This window comes from Apodemus sylvaticus, chromosome 17 (assembly GCF_947179515.1).
Source record: "Apodemus sylvaticus chromosome 17, mApoSyl1.1, whole genome shotgun sequence".
Lineage (NCBI taxonomy): Eukaryota > Metazoa > Chordata > Mammalia > Rodentia > Muridae > Apodemus > Apodemus sylvaticus.
The window spans coordinates 23,857,636-23,877,756 of record NC_067488.1 but is presented as its reverse complement, the minus strand read 5'-3'; the positions used below and the strand labels follow the sequence as shown (position 1 = coordinate 23,877,756).

The 20,121-nt window shown below is 41.1% G+C and overlaps 1 protein-coding gene across 3 annotated transcripts in view; it reads right to left on the bottom strand.

Moving 5' to 3' along the window:
• Positions 1-20,121, bottom strand: part of Col14a1 (collagen type XIV alpha 1 chain) — a 216,402-nt gene that overhangs the window by 83,462 nt on the left and 112,819 nt on the right. For all 3 annotated transcript variants that reach the window (XM_052160565.1, XM_052160567.1, XM_052160566.1), the window contains exons 20-24: positions 18,161-18,290; positions 14,995-15,117; positions 13,068-13,217; positions 9,530-9,646; positions 1,670-1,816 (exon numbers count right to left, since the gene is read on the bottom strand). In XM_052160565.1, the coding sequence (XP_052016525.1) occupies positions 1,670-1,816; positions 9,530-9,646; positions 13,068-13,217; positions 14,995-15,117; positions 18,161-18,290 (667 nt within the window). The remainder of the gene's footprint in view (positions 1-1,669; positions 1,817-9,529; positions 9,647-13,067; positions 13,218-14,994; positions 15,118-18,160; positions 18,291-20,121) is intronic.

The following is a 20,121-nucleotide window of genomic DNA, read 5'->3' as shown; positions in this document are numbered from 1 at the left end:
AGGTTAATACGAATGGAAAGGTGATAAAGTAAGGATAAAATTTCTTTGGGATGATGGAGTGCTTTCAGCTAGTATGGTAGTGATGTTTCTATGACTCTTCAAATGTTCTCAAAATAACTGAGTTGTCCACTTAAAATGGCTCTTAGATTTTTATGATTTATAAATCATATGTCAAAAACATGTATCAAATGTTAAATATATTTATTGGGAAATAGCATTTCTATATTAAAATTTTAGATAATTCAACATATTATCCTTTAATCAATTATTTTTGGAAGCATCTCACTATATAGTACTAGCCAGCTTGGAAGTCATGGAGATCTCCCTGCCTCTGCCTCTTGAGTGCTACAATTAAAAATGAGCTGTAACACAGGAGCTCATCCCATGTTTTTTAAGGGAATATGCTATGATTTCTTCCTTCATGGTCCTAGAGCTAGAAGATCTATTCAAGGTGGTAGCTATTTCTACATGCCATGCAAAAACAGAAGGAAATCTAATCATCTGCCACCTGTTCATGTGCTCATCTTCAAGAATTTGAATTTAAATTAGAGATACTGAGTTAGACATGCAAATACAACCACCCTCAGTTCACTACTATTAAATATATTTTTATCCATTTCAATGGCTGTGGCCTCTAGGTCAAGAACTTTTTATTAAAAACTACTGTAAGACCTGGAGGGGATAGGGACTCCACAAGAAGACCATCAGAGTCAAGTAACCTGTACACTTTGGGTTTCCCAGAGACTATGCCACCAACCAAAGACCATACAAAGACTAGACCTAGTCCCTACACACACACACACACACACACACACACACACACACAGCAGGTGTGCAGCTTTGTCTTCATGCAGGTCCCCCAACAACTGAAGTAGGGCCTTACACTGACTCTGTTGCCTGCCTACAAATCCTGTACCCCTAACTGGACTGCCTTGTCTGGCCTCCGTGGGAGAGGGTGAACCTAGTGCTGCAATGACTTAAGGCACCAGGGTGGGTTGGTACCCAGAGGGGACCTTCCCCTTTTCAGAGGAGAAAGGGAGGGATGGGGAGCAGGGGACATTTAAGGAGGAAGCTGGAAGGACAGGGGGCACCACAATCAGATTGTAGAGTGAATAAATAATTAATGGGGAAAAGCTACTCTAAGAAACAGACATCCTCAATTCCTCGGACCATGTGAAAAGTGTCTTGTTTTAATTTTGTGCTTTGCTTTTCCATTCCGTGCATCAGATCTGGGGCCAGCTTGAAAAACAGCACAAAGGCCTCTTAAGGAGGCAATAACTCCAGGGTCAGCCAGTTGGAACATGTTGGCTCTGAGCCCACGCTCACTGCTGTGATAAGATGGTATTGTCCTCAAACCCGATTTCACACACCACATACCGTGGATGCTTCTTATGCATTTGGATCATAATGCAAATCATTGTTTCAAGCCTTTTCGCCATCAGATGGCCCTGTGGCAACAACATATAGGGAATGGAAATAAAAATACTCTGACGGCAGTAGCAGGGCATTGTGAAGAATTTGGGGGTGGATAAAAGGGAGGAAAATGTGCATGGCTCAGACTCCTAGGCAACAAGAGCTATTAATTTTCTAAACAGGGAGAAGCTGTAGATCCATATCGATATGCTGTTTCCTTATTTCAAAGAGGATCAGGAGAAGACACTTGACTTACTTGTTTTCTGCATGATGCTCACACCGGGTCCCTCCAACTCCTGGAGCTTTGTGTAAACACTGATTTTATATTCTGAATCAGGCTGAAGTCCATAGAAGCAATGCCTGTTCACGCCTCCTCCCACGGTGGATTCTTGTGTTTGTGTGTCTATGATAAAAGCAAAACAAAACATATGTGAGACCAAAAAAGAAAGAAAGAAAGAAAGAAAGAAAGAAAGAAAGAAAGAAAGAAAGAAAGAAAGAAAGAAAGAAAGAAAGAGAAAAGAAAAGAAAAGAAAAGAAAAGAAAAGAAGAAACAACCATTGCATCAATTATTAACTTCTAAAATGCATAATAGGAAGAGCCTACGTCACACAACCCCACCATTTACATTTATTTGCAGCATTGCATGTCCAGGTTTAAAAAAAATATTTTATATATTCACTGAATTTCTTCTGTGAAAAATTACATTTAGAGACCACCCCTGGCTTCAGTATGGTGAAAGCAACCAAGAAATCACACGATCCTACACCAGATGCCGAGTCATCAACCTCAAATGCCAAGACCAAGAAAGCTAAGACTTTCTGTCAGCCCTAAACCAGAACTGCCGGAAAGTAGTGTCATCAGTCTGGTTCCAGAAGTAGTGGGAAAGTGTAGAAGACTACCTATAAGGACAAGAAAACCCTGCCACGGATCCCAAACAGAAAGGCTTCTGAGAAGACTACACCACCCACATAAAAAAGACTAAAAAGCCAAGGGAAAAGCACTACTCAGTCACTGCTACCATCTGATGGAAGAGATGGCAGCTAGTACTGAGACAGAGCCAGACCATTGCAGCGTGGAGTGCTAGGGTTTCCACGAGTGACCAGGAAAGCTGATAGGCTCCGCATGCCGCCAAAGACCTAGAAATCCGTTCAAAAGTCTGGTGCCTGCGTGATGTCGAACTGTGTAGACTGAATATTTACTAAACAGTGCTTCCATGCTGATGAAAATAAAATCGATCAGATATGACATAAATTACATTTAATATGGACAAAAATAAGGCTTATTATTTTTAAATTGCCAAGTCGTGTCTTTATTGAATGAAAAACTATGACTGCACATAATTATGTGCACGTGTCTTAACTGGTCTGATGTACTCAACTCCTATTTATTAAGCTTGAGTCACTAGAACATAGTCATGTGATCACAGACTTACATAAAAAGAATGGTCTTTAACTGCATACGATTAAGACCATCCAACAGGGTTTCCTTCTAAACAGTGATCTAAGACACTGCAGTTAGGATTTTTTTCTCAAAGTAACATGCACAAAAGCTTGAGGTACTACCAGGACAAGGGAGGAGTCTCCAGAGTGCCCTGTTTCTTCTCTGTCACACGTGATTTTTTAATTAATATTTTAGGTTAGCAGACAAAACAATGGGTTTCACAACAGCACTTCCATGCTTATGTGTCATTACCCTTGTTCTAAGTCATTCCCCTCCCTTACTGTCCTCCCCTAACCTCCTCCTGGGTCCCCCTTCATCTCCTCAAATAAACTGCTTTGGCTTTCATGTCATACAAATGTCCTTCCCCACTCCTTCTGCTTCTTGTTCCCTCTGAATATCCAGTCCTCCTCCCTCATTTCCTCCTACACACATCTCAAGCTTAGCTTGTCCTTGAACTCATTATGCAGCTAAATTTTGCTTTTTAATTTCTGGCCCTTCTGCCTCTATCTTGTGAATGAGAGATAGGATAAGAGATGAGTGAACTATGCCCAGCTGTATGAGGTTCTAGGGACCTAATCTCGGGCCTTTTGCAGAACAGTGGAGCATTCGGTCCCTGAGCTGCATCCCCGTCTCCAGCCCTGATTTTGATCTGACACCTGTGATGTTTTTATCTTAATGGAGACTGAGGAAACTTAGTATGCCTCTTCTAAACTTCCCGATTGCGCTGTGAAAACCCCCTTTGTGTTCTTTGAACAAGAACACGGTGCTGACGTGGTTTAAAGGGGACAGAGACAGGAGTACTGTCTCCCAGTCACTGGTAACCAGGTCCTTTCAGGTCTGTCAGGGAGTCTTGTCACACATCACTGCACTTCTGTCTTCTCCATGCCAGAGGCACGAAGAACACTGGAGGACTAACCACTGATTCTCTTCTCTTTGCCCACACCCCAGAAAAGGGGATAACATTTGAAATGTTAATAAAATGTCCAATTTTAAAAAAAAAAAACTTCTCTTGGGATTAATTCTAGATTCTGTTCTTTAAATGGTGTCTTTGCTTTTCCCTAAAAAAAAATTTTTTTTAATTTTATGTGTCTATCTGTGTGTGTCTATGTGAGAATGTGTCCTGTGTGTGGGCGTGCTTCAAGAGACCAGAAGAGGGTGTTGAATCCCTAAGAGCTGAATTTACAAGAGGCTGTGAGCCGCTCAACACAAGTACAGGAAACTAAACTACTCCACAAGTCCTCCGCAAGAGCAGCAGGCGCTCTAAAGTGCTGAGCCATTTCACCAACTCAAATTGCATATGATTAATCGACGCCTTATAACTGCTTATTGCTAGGAATTTAGAAACTGCTGTCAAAGGCTACGCGGATTCAATACATTACTATTTGTTTAGCAGTTAAGAGGAACTACCTGTTTCTCCAAAAAAAAAAATTACTTCAGATGTTTACTTTAAAAACTGCATATGCAAAATATAAAAACAGATGAATTGATTAAATGAAGAAAACACAGCACCTTTGCCTTTTAGAAAGCATGGCGTCCAGACAAACTTTTGACTTTATATTTCAATCTCTGTCAATATTTATGTATCATAATAAACATTATTTGAATTTTGAATTTTGGCTATGGAACAATGTTGATCTCTAAATTAAATTCATTCGGTAAATGCTATTTAAAATTAATTTCTGTATATTATGAATATTAAAGAATCTTATAAGTGAACTTTATAAGTAATATTTATTAATATATTTGCACTGGGTTAAGAGTATGCTCAGCATATGTGAGGCCTGGGGTTTATCTTCAGCATCACAACAAAGAAAGTCAAATATACTTGTTCTCAACAGCATACTGTTTACCTTAGTTATTTCTCATATATCATATGTAATGGTCAAGTGAAAAGCATTAGTACCAGGCCAGCCAGATGGCTCGGCTGGCAAAGATGATTGCTCTGCATGCCTAGTGATCTGAGTTTGGTCCCAAGAACTCTCTTAAACATGGAAAGAGAGCATCAACTCCACAAAGCTCTTTTATAGCCTCCTCATGGCCTCCCTGCTGTGGTAATAACACCTAAATTTATAAATGATTACTGTTTTGTAAGATTACATCTTACTGTGAAACCTTAGTAAGCTATTTTTAATATCCAAATTCTCTTGGTGCTTCCAAGGCTCAGAAACCTAAGAAAAGTTTCTTTCTGACTTCTGAGCATCCCTTGCAACTGACTGGAAGTCTCTGTAAACACCCCTAAGACAAATATTTTCTGAATCTTATGCATAGAGTATAAAGATCTGTAATCACAAAAGCTTTCCAGGGATTCCCTCAGGGAATCAACTCTAGAAATGTTCTATTTCTGCCATTTCCTGTTTTCCAAGGATATCTGTGTACTTCTTAAGGACCCTTGAAAATAGGATATCAATGGGCTTTACTGCAAAAAGAAATTAATAAATCCACAAATCCTTGGGAAATTGGAATGGGTATATTAAAATTAATGGCAAACAGTTCAGTTTGATTCCCGACAGTAACAAAGAGGGGACCCGTGAGTGAAGGTATACCCATGTTGCATTTGGCATGTGTTTCAAGTCTAATGGCTTTGCCTTAAAGGAAAACAAAATCTAAATTGATTGGACGATGACTGACCCTTTTAATCTCCCTGCCCAAGGTAGAATATTAATTCAGTTTATTTTCTTAGAACAGAGTAAAATGGACTGTCTTTGTGTATTTATTTCTAAAAAGCAAGGTAACCTGCATTCTGGATTGTTATTGCATCAATAATGACGTCACCATCTAGGTTCAAAAAAAAAAAAAAAAAACGGTGCCTTGAGTGGCTGCTGAGAGGCTAAGATCAGGACAAAGATGGTGTGAGAATTTTATGACATAAATACGTCTCTCCCCAAATCTCTCAAATGCCTGACCCCCAATCACCATGCCATTGCATCGAACAGTTTGATTCTGAAATAGACTGCATGTAACATTTCTTTCTAGCCTTGATCTTTGATAAAGGAGGTGTTCCAGTAGACGGTAATCCTCTAGCTCTTATAACAGACATGACCACACAATCGGCATCTCAGACCTAAAGGAGGGGGAAGGGCCTGTACCCTCTGAACTCTTTCCTAAGCAGTCTCCAAGAATTCACCAAGCAAATTAACAAGGAGACACAGTATCTGGGCCTTTATGACAGGAACTCAAAGAGACATGTTACATCAAACCTCAGCTGCCGTGTCAGGTTAAACAAAAAGACGGAAAAAGTAGGGGTGGGGGAGAGAGGGGGAGGGAGGGGGAGAGAGAGAAGGAGGGAGGGGAGGGAGGGGGGAGGAAGAGGGAGAGAGGGAGAGGGAAGGGAGGGGAGAGGGAGGGGAGGGAAGGGGAGAGGGAGAGGGAGAGGGAGAGGGAGGGAGATTAGCAAGACCAAGTCTCTCACTTTGGTCTATGCCAGAATTAACCAAAGCATGAATTTGGCAAGTGGATAACTGGAAAGTTTTATTTCAATCTTTCCCTGTATGGTCTTTGTCCTTCTGGTGATCTTTCCCCCTCTCTTAGCCATAAAAATGTCCTAATATTTACCCGAGCAGACGTCTTGTGTTGGCCATCCTTTTCTCCTTTGGATCCAGTCCTCCCCCTCTTGGTACTTACAATCTGGACAGCATTAAATACCACCCTGCTGCTCCTGGCCATTGCCCCCAGACACGGGGAAATTAACCAGGTCCAACCAGTCTGTTGATTTCATTCCTGTGCACTCAATGACAGATTTAGAGGCATGTGATCAAACCAGGCCAGCATGACTCAGTTTCTGGACTTCTGTTGGAAATATTGAGAAAGAAACTTCTCTTCTCACCATGTCTATGAAGCCAGAAACTGAAGGGAAGTCACTCTGGGTCTGACTGGAGCCCCATCACAGAGCCTGACTGAGTCCGACAAGTGGAGTGGGAGGAGGGAGCAAGACTCCATCTCAAGGACTCTGTTCAAACACCTGGATCCAGAGGTGCCTGAAGCCGGGCATGGTTAAGCGTCTCAACGTATAAGCCAATAACTGATTCTATTGCTTAACTCCCTTTATTCATGTTTCTATAAATATATTAAACAATTTTGAATGGTGCAGCCTGGATAGTTTGCTTATAAATGTGTAGGTAATTGTCACAGTTAATAACTTCAAATGAGGTAATTTTTGGAGAAACTGAAACTCAGAGAAGAAAGATGATGAGAATCTGAGATTACAGCAGGGACATCTCCACTAACCTCACATCAGAATAACGGTGTATACAATCAGACCATGGGGAATATGTGAGGAAAAAATAATATTTACTCACTCAACAATAGAAATTTGACTGAGGCATTCAGCAGTAAGTTAACCTACCTAACTTTTCTCTAACACAAGGAAAAATTAAGGCGCGTTTGCCCCTTGATAGTTCCTTTGGCTAGTGGAAAAGGAGAGAGAGATCTGCAGAGGCAGAATATATAACCAAAGAAGTATGTCATGTGGTCAAAACCTGGGTCTCCTCATCCCATTGGGATGATGGGTATCTTACCATCAATCCTTAACAGACAGTGAATCAGAGAAGCAACCACATGTCTCTGTAAGATGAAGGGGTCCTACTCCACTTGAAAGAAGAAACCCAAGTCTTTGAACTAAATCCTATCAGTTAAAATACCAGAAATGTCCCAGAGACCTGGGATGTTAGAGGTTGGTAACCCACCTTTAAAAATATTAAGCCAGAGCGTTCCTGTCTAAAGGAAATGCAGGGGCAAAGAGTGGAGGAGAGACGGAAGGAAAGGCCATCCAGAGATTGCCCCACTTGAGGATCTCTCCCGCATGTGGACACCAAACCCAGACACCAATGCTAACGCAAAGAAGTGCTTGCTGACAGGAGCCTGGTATAGCTATCCAATGAGAGACTCTGCCAGAGCCTGACCAATACACATGCAGATGCTAGCAGCCAGCCATCAGACTGAGCACAAGGACCCCAATGGACGAATTAGGGGAAGGACTGAAGGAGCTAAAGGGGATTGCAACCCCATAGGAAGAACAACAATATCAAATAACCTTCCAGAACTCCCAGGACTAAACTACCAACCGAAGAGTACAGATGGAGGATCCCAGGGCTCCAGATACATTTGTAGCAGAGGATGGCCTTGTCCAGCATCAACGGAAGAGGAGGCCCTTGGTACTGTAGAGGCTTGACACCCCAGTGTAGAGGAATGCTAGGGCAGTGAGGCAAGAGTGGGTTGGGGAGCTACCTCATAGAAGCAGGAGGGAGGGGGATGGGATAGGGGGTTTGCAGAGGGGAAACCAGGAAGTGGGATAACATTTGAAATGTAAATAAATAAAACACCAAAAAAATAAAAATAAACAAATAAATAAAATATCAGAAATGTTTTCCCCACAGCTAGTCCCAAATCTCCCTGACCAACCTTTCTTTTCAGCAGCTCTAGATTAGAATCTGTTGCTGATAAATACCATTGGATGAGAGACAACAGAGCTAATTCAACTCCTGAGTTCCTCAGCTACAAATGCTGATGGGAAGCAAATGAAACAACACTTCTGTCCATTCTTTTCAAAATGATAGTGATTCAGCTTGAAAGGCTTCTTGCATCCTGAAAGTAATTCTGAGGGAGTGTGAAAAGACTTATGCATTTTGATTCATTCTGTAGTCAGCAAAGGTCTTGGGTTAGGAATGAACTCACTGTGGTTTGGGACTACAGATCAACAGTTATACACACTAATCATATATTCTGATAAAGAATCTCAATGCTTCTCTGCAAAGATATTGTACCAAAAATCTTTTACCTATCTTTATAGGTAAAAATACCTATAAATAGTAGTAATTCCATTAATTACACTGATTTTCATATATATTACCATCAATCCAAATGGTTAAATATTTTTCCAAAATCTAATACTTTCTTCATAGATTCTTAAAACATATATAAGGATCAAATTGTTGTGGGACAGTCTGGGAGTGTGATTATTAAGCTCAGTATCTTTAAGTCTAACAAATACCAGTAAATATTAACCCTTCTATAGTAAGTATGATCATAGAGAGATATGAAATATAACCCAAATTCTGTAGTTGTTCCTCTACTTGTTATAAGCATATATTTCACCTCCTTTGACTTAAACTTCCATAACTCACATTTCACATAACCATAGAATGTATATCTTCTTTAATGTTTTTCTTGTCATCACCATTTATTCTATTTTGAACTCCTACATATGTCTGGCAAAACCTCAACAGATATGCCTCCTCCTGAATGAGAATGTGTTCACAAGTTACCACCAAGGCAAAGAAACACCCAGAAAAACATGCCATTTGAAGCTGGTCACCATGGAGTGGATAACGGGGTGCTAGCACCATGCAGTCTGAATGTATGCTAATTCCGGTTGTTTGGCCCCTGAGACCAATAGCAGATTACATTGTTAGGAGCTTGCTGGGTGCAAAGCATTGATAGAGGAGCTTCTATGGGCATCTTCTCAGCATATACCTCACAAAACCCTAAAAGTCAATGCTGTGGTTACATCTGTTAATAGATCGAGAAAGGTCACGGGTTAAGTTCAGCAGGTATGATGTCACGTGCTACCTTTCTGAGCCCCGAACACACAACTTGTGTACAAAGGCTCTAATCTAATGTGACTTTCCACAATGATTTGCATAGAAGCAGGCATGCGAGTACTTCACAAAATTGTACTTACCCTGGAGGGACTCTAGAACTATCCTGTAGGCTGTGGCATGGCGATGTATTTGCCACCGAGCACACAAGCTTGTCATTTCAACCTGATTGGCCTGGAGATCCGTCACACCCAAGAACACTGAAACAAAATGAAAACGAAAGCACGTCACACTGCAAGCAATGCCACAAATTGTACCCAGTTCCGAAAGTAATTTATGGTGAAATTTTCATTCGGAGCTTTAGATTCGGAAATGGGAAACTTAACAACTCACAAAAAACTGAAGAACAGAAGATACATCCTTTATATCTTAAATAAATGTGCACGAAACAAGACCTATGAATGAGACCGTCTCGTGTTTACAAATGAAAAGGACACACATATCCACAGGAAAGAGGTAAGGTGCGATGAGTAACGAAGGCATGGGTGATATGCAAGCTTCTCCTTTATTCTGCATGCCTTTATCTGCTCCACAACGACCATGCAATGCGAAGTAATGCAGCATGGACTTAAAGGTGGAGGGCGACAGCCATGACGTAATCAAAGGGAGACACAGGGTAGACGTGGGCGTGCTGCACAAAGACTGGTCTCATAGCACTGTGTGAAAGGTTTTGTGACATTTGCCCCTTGGTGTCAGGTTATCCGCCCAAGGTCTTCTAGGTTCATGCAAAAGACAGGATTCGTCATTTTAAATGGCAATAGATATCCCGTTAGAGAAAGGGGTTAGCTACTAGAAGCTGGGACCATGGGGAGACTAGAGGATGAGAGAGAAGATCCTCTGCTATTCTGAGTAACTGAGACAGGAATGAAGCCAAGTATCCTATCACACAGTGGGACAATCACACAGTGGGACTGTCACACAGTGGCACTATCACACAGTAGGTCTGCTGTAGCTTGTAACAATGCACTACATGTTTTAAAACCAAAAGAACAGCAGATTTTGAATAGTCTCACCACACACACACACACACACACACACACAAATAAACATTTAAGGTGACATATGCTAATTATCCTAATTAGATCTTGTCATCATGGATGCACACCACAGCATACCCTATAAATATGGGCAGTGATAAAAATAGTTAATCCAAATAAAAACAAAAAAATAAAATTAAATAAGAATGAACCTATTTTGAAAGTAAATTGTAGAGTTTGCACATGTAAGAGTTATTTGGGTTTCTTCACCTTAGAATTCTGATCTGCATAGAGGATCATTTTGGGGGAAATAATGAAAAGCTTTCTTCAAGACAATATAAAAGTAAGCATTTGGTGTTTATCATTTAGATTCAAAAGCAGAAAATTTACATTTCTTTTCCCAAATAGCCTCTTCTTCCATATGATTTTTCTTTTGTCACCCTCTCTTAGTTAACTAATAAAATGACATTACTTCATAATTATTGTTTTCAAGATAGTAAAATAATCCTTCCTAATAACAATTTACATCTTTATAGTGCTCCTCTCTGGTGGAGCAGAGGGGGAAGACTCATTTCTCAAAGTCAACTGAAATACTCCTTTCCCCACACAAGAAAGGGCAACTAATAGTTATAACAACCGTGCTAAGATTGTTTTTAAGCAATTATGTTTACATTATGTTTCATTGTGTGAGGGTGTATTTTACATGAGAGAAAGAGAGAAAGCAACTATTTAACTCCTACTTAATGGGTAAGAGTAGAAAACAATTTAATATTCTCTGTTTTCAAAAATATGTTTGGAATGTTAAGCATTCTTACTAATGGAGAGAAGAAAAGAAAAAAAATGTGGAGTGAGAAAAGGAGTACACAAAATGATACTACAAGTTGTAGAGACAGAAACCAGAAGGGAAGAGACAGAGAAGGGAGGGATGCTGAGCACAGAGGCTCCGGCATGACAAGGAGCACAGCAGAGGAACATACTCAGCAACCATGCTAGTACCCAAAACAGTGTCACCCCCATAGTCAAGAAGACAGAACCACAGGCAAAAGGCACCCTGGAGTCCTCAAATACTGAGAATACATTTTTGGGGGGCTGCGTGTATAAGTTTATGGGTTGGCTAATTTTGTTTCGGTTTGGTTTTGCTTCCTGAAAGCTGGGATTACAGGTGTGTGCCACCACGTCTGACTTAGTTCCACTTCTTATTTTTCTTTGTTTTGTGGATTTTTTAAGATAGGATCTTTTTATATAGCCCTGATTCTCCTACATCAGCCTTCTAAATGATGAGGTATCGCCATACCCAATGGGGGGGTAAACAATTCTTTGGAGATGAAATTATAAAGCTTATTCCGTATCTAATCCTTGAGATATCAAGATACTCCACAGAAGGGAATTTAGGAAGCCTCCTTTCTTGGAAGTACAGGATCAACAAGAAACTCAAGGTAGCTTGGAGCTTAGGCTTACACAAGCCAAATTCTTGAATGACATCGTTTTTTTGTTTGTTTATTTGTTTGTGCATTCATTCGTTCATTCGTTCATTTGTTTGTTTGTTTGACTAATCATTCTATTTAAGATAAATATCACATACATGCCAAGTATAACACAATTATTATAATAATAATAGCAGCTATTCCTGGAGAGCCGGCCAAAGCAGGCACTTTGCACACATTAGCTCCTTCATCTATACCACAGTTGCTACAGGGTGGCTATTGCCTTTATCTTAGAATTGAGAAGGCTTGTGATCCTGAGCAGGTGACTACTTTGTCCAGGGCCATCACTAATACATAAGGCAGTTAAGTCTCTTTTCAAATTCTCTATCCCTACAAGTCTTAAGAGTGAAGCACATGCTACTAAGAGCACAGAAGTTTATTTTATAGAGCATGCTGTTCCTCCATCATGTGTGCATTATCTTCACTATGTATTAAACATACCAATCTTGGGTTTATCATAGAAATATAGGTTTTTAACATATTTGAATCTGAACATATAAGTTGATCTAAAGAAATACAGCAGATGATGTGGAGCTATATAACAAAATTTCAGAACAATAGAACATGACTATTGACATTTGGAAAGCATTACATAATTCCACTTGTGTCTAGAAGTTCAGATGTCAGTGAGAAATCCCCATATGAAAATTCATAAAAGAATACAAAAAGGTCTTCAAGTGGCGTAATGTATACAAAATGATGTATGGTGTGGTTTTGTGTATGTGTGTGTGTGTGTGTGTGTGTGTGTGTGTGTTCGCGCGTGTGCACGTGCGTATGGGTGATAAATAGCAGTACTTTGGGGGAAGGTAAACTTCTTGGCCCAGCTTTAACTATCATTGGCCGTGTCAGACTATTGGCTATTTGGAAAAATGTACCTAATTTGAAAAGTGCCAACAGACTTTCCAGAGGGAAATCCTATCTGCAACCATTGAGTCAAATGGAAAAGCAGCTGCTGGCATCTGCCTGCCAACTAGGACTCTGGACAGCCCTGAGAAACCACCACACCTTTCTTTCCACAGAATGCCCTCCAGAAATGGTAATGCAGAGGGAAGAAATGCCAATGGTTGCACTGAAAACTGGGAGTGAGAGACAAGTCATGGGGAGAACCAAGCACAAAGGCACTAACGGGGCTGAAGCAAGCAGACATCGTTCAGGCTTACATGTTTGCACGAGGCCAGTCAGAGCATCGCTGAAGCCTGCCGCCTGGGAAGCAAAGATCTTCACATTGTAGTCCATTCCACTGAGGAGATTGGTCATGACAATGGTGTTGACATCAGCACCCACGAAAGTTTCCAGAGTTTGGCCAGGAGCTAAAAGAGACAGAGTATACACTACAGTCACAATGTGCGTGTGCTCGTAAGAGACTATTGTCTTCATCCAACTCTTGACTGTTACTCGGGTTTACCCAGAGGGCAAACAACGAGGCTGAGGATAGAACCTAGTCCCTTCTGTCTCTAAGACCTACCTGTTAGTCCTTCCTTCCTCTAGTAGCATTTTATTCCTTATACTTAGTCAAAATGTTCTCCACTATCCACCCAGCACCTTATTCTGACTTCTGTATTATCAGAAGCAACCAGCATTTGTCTGGTTGAAGATGTAATTCCCGACTGCCTCTATCTATATAGGTGCTTTGTCCCTAGCACATGACAAGGACAGAAAGCTCTATCCTGGACACCAGACCACACCTTATCATAGGGGATCTGGGTAGATATCACCACTATAGCAGTCCTATGCCATGGCCTTCGCTCTGCTGGATTTTGAGGCTATTGTGTCTTCAACTGCATTCACCCCGCCCGAGTCAAGTACAGCCTATGCTGAGTCTTATTCTACCTTTTTACCTGCTGTCTTTTCTTCTCTGTGTCTAACCTTTAAGAGCATTGAATTAGTGATCATTTCTAAGTATTCATCACTTTTCTCCAGGAAACTCATTCTAGAAGGTTTTTTTTTAGATGCATGAGTTGAAACCGTAGCTATTTCCCTATGCCACAAAAAAAGCAAACACAAATGAACACGTGTCCTTGCCTCTCCAGGCAACCACAATACTACTGACATCCTGAACACTGAAGGACAATTAGTCGAAGATAGGAAAGTACTACTGTACCACACCGACCCCAGCAGAATCTGTGTGACAAGTTCCACAGACTGAGGCATTAGACTTCAAAAGAAGGAGGTCTCCTGGAACCAGTTGCGGAACTCTCAACCGGAGTAAACAACTGAGCCATAGTTCTCATGACAATTTTTCTGTTTTGTTCTCTTTCATCCCTTTTCTTACCTACAGGTTCCTGGTAGCCTAGACCATGATCAAGAAGAATGGGTAAGAAACCATCCCTTGCAATGGGGTCACTAGCATGACCTTATATCCAGGGAAACTAATGCTTTACTTTTTAAATCATTTACAAAATTATTATGATAGATAAACACTTTCCCAACAATAAAATTTCATATGATTACATGTGTGGTATCAGAGGTGGGTTTTGGTATAAAGTAAAGAAAGCCTTAATTAGAAAAAAATAAAATAGTTTAAATTTATGTGTTAAAGACTTATAAAAAAAAAGTGGGCATTAGCTGTTGAATAATAATTGACCATATGGGGATGAAAAGTTAAATCAGCAGTTAAGAGCACTGACCATAAAGATTTATTAATCTGTTCTTGGAAATATGCCACTAGCCTTGGATAATTTCCCTATAGAATATATTCTTTTAGGATTGTTACATTTTGATGATTTATATTAATAATGATGTTACATGTTAGTGTTTTAATATATAACGCCTAACACTGACAGAGACAATGCCAGAAATGATCTTAAAATATGCTTGGCATCAGAGATGGCGCCACAGATTTGCCGTCAAGCCTGGCCACTGGAGTTTGACACCTGGAACCCTCATGATGGAAGGAGAGAACTGACTCTTCTAAGCTGTTCTCTGATCTCCATTTGTATGTTCTGGCAAAGGAATGTATGTATGTATGTGCAGTTGTGCACTTGTGCATACTCGTGTGTGTGTGTGTGTGTGTGTGTGTGTGTGTGTGTACAGATACAAAATAAAAATTTTAGAATTTTGGAATTTTGGAATCTGAGAAGGACTTACCACTCACGGGTTTGTAGACAATCCTATAGCCCTTCACGGGGCCAGAGGGGGGGTCCCATGTAATGCGCAACCGGTTGTACCATTCTTCTGAGACCCTTAAGTTTTGAGGACCAGAGGATGGCACTGCGCAGACAGAAGAGGGAAAATGAGAGGTCCAGTATAGTTTCCTTTTGGTTATTTCCCCCACAGAGCTAAACACATTTACAAATAAAACATCAATAAAGTTCAGAATAGGGTCAGTGAGTGTTTTAAACATACACATGTGAAAAGTTGCTCTTGTGATGAATGAGTTTTATCTGAAATCCAGAGATTCATTCCAAGTATGATGGTTCTCTTTTCAATAAATTTTAAGCAAAAATAAAATTGAATGATGCTTATTAAAAACCTCTAGCTTTGCAACAACGTGTTCCGCATACATCACAACACACATGTCTATCCATATTGAGGATGCTACTCGCACAATGTGACTGGTGGTATCACTGATGATGAGAGTCTGCTTCATGATCTACTCTCACTCTCTCTCTCTCTCTTCTACCTCCTAATCACTGTATACTGAAGTGTCTTTATTCTCTGACGATATTATCCATATATGCAACATATCTTGATTACACCTACATTCAACTACCTCTTCCCACTCCGTTTGGACCTCCCAATGTGTGTTCCCTGCATCACTATAATTTAAAGGTAGATAAACAGTTCAAATAGGGAGTTCTTTTACCGCAGGCAAAAGGCTGTGGAGGGGCTCCTGGGCAGTGGTACCCACTGCAACTCCTCCCTCTAACCTTCACACACCCATGGGAGTTCAAACAGGAAAGTATACATCAGAAATATCTTTTCAGTTTTCTAGACCTGACTTTCAGAAATATGGCTGTTCAGCAGATAGGTCTTTTCCAGCTATTCTTAATTTCGCAGGAAAAAAAAACCAGATAAAAGATATTTTAGGAACCATGAAAAATGCTTTTTCATACCAAAAAAATCTACTTCCTTCTTTATTTAGACTTATATGAAAACCATCAAACACAGTGATGATGATGATGATAATAATAATAATAATAATAACTTAGTTATTGACACTACTCTCAACTTGACCCCATGTAGCTATTTATCAATTATGGCAGATTAAAATGATCACAGAATTTTTTTTTATATATCCTCTTTACATTAGAAACTGGAAGCCATCAGTCTCTGTTTGAATCTGGATGGATTCTCTGGCTGTGTTAGACACAGACTGTGTAGCAGCAGCAGATCTTAGAAATTCTCCTCTTGCAGTACAGGATCCCCGTGTGATAAATATGGAGAGCCTCTGAGGTGAGAGGAGGGTCAACTGCACCTTGTAGCTATCCTCACCAAGAATGACTTGAAGCTTTCAGACCAACCCAGTCACAATGTGAATACCAACAGGTAATGAAAATTTCTATCACTTACATGGGACAGAATATCTGCCAAGCCCTCATTTCCTGACCCACCATGCCAGAATACAGAGTACAGTCACTGTTTGAAGTGTTCTTATCACCACTAAATTCTAGGGTGGTCTTTATGTAAGAATAGACATTAATAGTAGCAAAAAAGACATTTAAGAGTTAAGTATGATGACCTCATTTAACAATGGCCACTGCATCTTAAATGTGTTAGTATGCCTCCTTGGAACCACATAGTATTGTTGGAAGTTGGCATACAAAAGTGGAGTATATAGTCAGGCTCCCAAAACTCGGAGTTTCTGAAACCATGGAAGAAAATAAACCTTCCCTCTTTTTTTTTTTTAATTTTTATTGTTCTTTCATACATTACAACTCAACTACAGTTTCTCCTCCTTCCCCTCTCACAAGTCTCTCCCTACCATCTCCTCTTCCCTCCTGATCCACACCCATTTGCCTCCTGTCAGGCAATACCAGGCCCCCAAGCGACATCAACCAAACATAGCATGACAAGCTATAATAAGACCAGGCATACACCATTACATCAAGACTGGATGAGGCAATTGAGTAGACAGACCAAGATCTGACAAGTAGGCAAAAGAGTCAGAGACAGCCTTCTGCTCCCATTGTTGGGAATCCCACAAGAACACCAAGCTACTCAGACATAACATATATACAGATGTCCTAGGTCAGACACCTACTGGCTCCCTGATCTCTGAGAGTCCCCATGAGTTCCAGTCAGTTGATTCAGTGGGCCTTATTCTTGTGGTGTTTCTGACTCCTCTGGTTCCTCCAATCCTCCTCCCCCTCCTCCACAGGACTCCCTGAGCTCCGCCTTGTCTGGTTGTGGGACTCTGCATTTGCACCCATTAGTTTCTGGATAAGATCTCTCTGATCTCTCTGATGACAATTATGCTACACTCTGGTCCCAGAACACTCTGCAAGCAGGACAAACTGTAGGATGAACCTTCCCTCTTTTTAATTGATTGTCTCAATTAGTGTGTTACAACAACAGCAAAAAGCTGACCAACGAAACAACAGAGGTGGCAGGGGTTAGGAATGTGAGCAAGACAATACTATAAAGAGTACTGTTAACATGAGAGAGGTTTGGGGAGATATCGTTGCTTTCTACCTTCTACTCTAGTGGTGATGATGATGTAAACACATACGTGTGTTAAAACTTACAAAACTGCAATAAAAAGAAAACACGTTTGCTATCTGCTTATTTTAAAATATAAAACTAGGCCAATGAAAGGAGAAGAGAAGAAAAACAAAGAAGCAAAAGAGGAGGAAGAGGGGGAAGGAGGAGAAGGAGAAGAAGGGGAGGAGGAGAGGGAGGAGGAAGAAGAGGACAAGGAAGAGGAGGATGAAAAGGAGGAAGAGGAAGAGGAGGAGGAGGAGGAAGAGGAGGAGGAGGAGGAGGAGGAGGGAGGAGAAGGAGAGTCTCAGATTGTTGCAGGCCCATGAAATGTGGAGAAAGGTAGAAACTGTAAGGACTCCACCTTGCCAATCCTGGGACGTGTGATGCATCACAAGGTGAATCTGGAGTATCAGCTATGCTCTGTGCCTCCCCTTTCACAGAGAATAAAACTGTAGCCCCTGATGCTAAGCAGCTTGCCCAAATTGTACTGCTCATGGGTCCACACCCATACCCAAAATTCTGGCAGATTTTCTGGTCCTAATCATTGCACTATACTTTACCCATCATAGGCGATGGATCAACTAGTCAAAGGAGACAAAGATTCACTTACAAGTTTTCCCAGGAGCAGAGACGCTGACACCTTCTCCGGCAGTGTAGATAGGGGTCACCGTGACTTTATATTCAGTATCTGGAAGTAGAGCCTTCAGAAGGAGACTGTTCTGTACTCCAGGCACCATAACCTGAGCAGGAAGGCAAATACAATGCCTGTGTGAGACTCCTATTCCTGCTGGCCTACTAAAGAAGTGTGACTAGAGACATCTTGAAAGCATCCGAAGAGAGCTAGAGAAAGGAAAGGCACTCGTGCAAAAGCATCTCTCCCTGCCATTGTCCCTCACAGAAACTTTAGTCTATAAGCACTGAATAGGATTACCATATCTTCTAGATATCTTCGCAGACTTCCTGGAGAAGACAGAATGACCAGCTGCCAAGCCACGCAGGTGTTTGTGTCTCAAGGGTTCATTCTCCAACCCAGACTGTTGCTTATCTGTTCTGAAATGACTTGAGCATCCTCTTGCAAATCCAGCCTCCCCTATTTTTCCTTCCTCAGTGATAACCTGACCTCAAAAATTTAATCTTTCAAATAGAAAGGATGGGTGCCATCCAAGAGCAACAGAATAAAGCATCATGAGCCTGTTTTCTTTTCTCTTTTTTTCTAACTGAAACATAGTTAACAGCAGCACTCAAAAATTGCTGCAGCTCTCTTACATCTGGAAAAAGATGTCTTCCTCCATCTGGATCTGCTAACCCTCTGTCACTAAAACTGCCAGAAAAAAAAAAAAGAAAGAAATCCAGAGGCCCGGGGACCCCGCAGCAGCTGGTGTGCAGTGTGCCGCGTGGCACACAGTACAATGCTGGTGTTTCTAAAAGAATATTCTGGACTGCGTGCTCACTATGAAATACTGGGCCTATGCCCCAGAAGTTAAATGCTGGCACTTCTCTGAGCTGGTGGGAACTTAATAATCACTGGGGGAAAATGTGAGGATGTACAAATTGATCCAAGAGGGCTTAAAAGAGTCACAGGACCAAGACAACCAGAAAGGTTTTCCATTCCAGGGCTGGGTAAGATGCCAGCAGGCTGAAGCCATACTTTCTCCTTCTGACAGAAGGAAGGAACCCATTCTTCATAGAATAAATCCTAGAAAACCTATTGGTGAACCCAGAAGTAGTTATTGCTACAATACAGCTAAGCTTTGACATGCTATTGTCTTGGGTATAAGGAAAGCCTGCATTAGACAATCATAGTTCTGCTAATCAAGGAAAGGAACACTGGAGTGAGTGTACAGGTTGCATCACACGGGATCTTGGGGAGACGGTTTTTAAAATAGCAGCTCTGTTTTAATCTAGAGAGAGTTAGTTAACCCTGGCAGGAAGAGCTGCAAGGCAGCTGGGGGTGCCCTGACTTGCAGTGCCCCGTCAGGGTAGCATCCTTAGGGGTGTCTCTCTTCCACAGAATGCTGGAGCAAAGCCCAGGCTTTCATTCCAAGCTGTCTAGCACACCACCCATGTAGATGCTCTTTAAATAAGGTCAGGTCTCACACAGAGTAGCATATGGCCTTGGTGCTGATCAGATTTAGCCTGGAAATACTGTAAAGCCGTGTGACCACTCTGGAGGATGCCCACTGCTTGCCAGAAAGTAGCTGCTGTGGTTTATAACAACAGCCGTCATTAGGTGCCAAATGTTTTGTGCCACGTCCTACTCGAAGAATCTAAATCCAGTAAGTCACTTCATCTCCACCGTAACCCTTTAAGGCAACCACGTTGCACTTTATAGATGTGGAAACAGATCCACATGGCTCAGTACAGTAGTCATGTTGAAATCCCAGGGATCTGATCCAGGGCCTGCTTAACCTTTCAGGGTTTATGCCATACAAGTACACAGAGCAAACCTTTTTTTCACCCTTATATTCATTCCAAAGAGAAAAATGGAAATTCCCTCTGGGATATGTAAATTTCATTCTGTTTGGTCTCTGCTTGTTTAACTAAAGAAGAGTCAAACTATATATATTAATA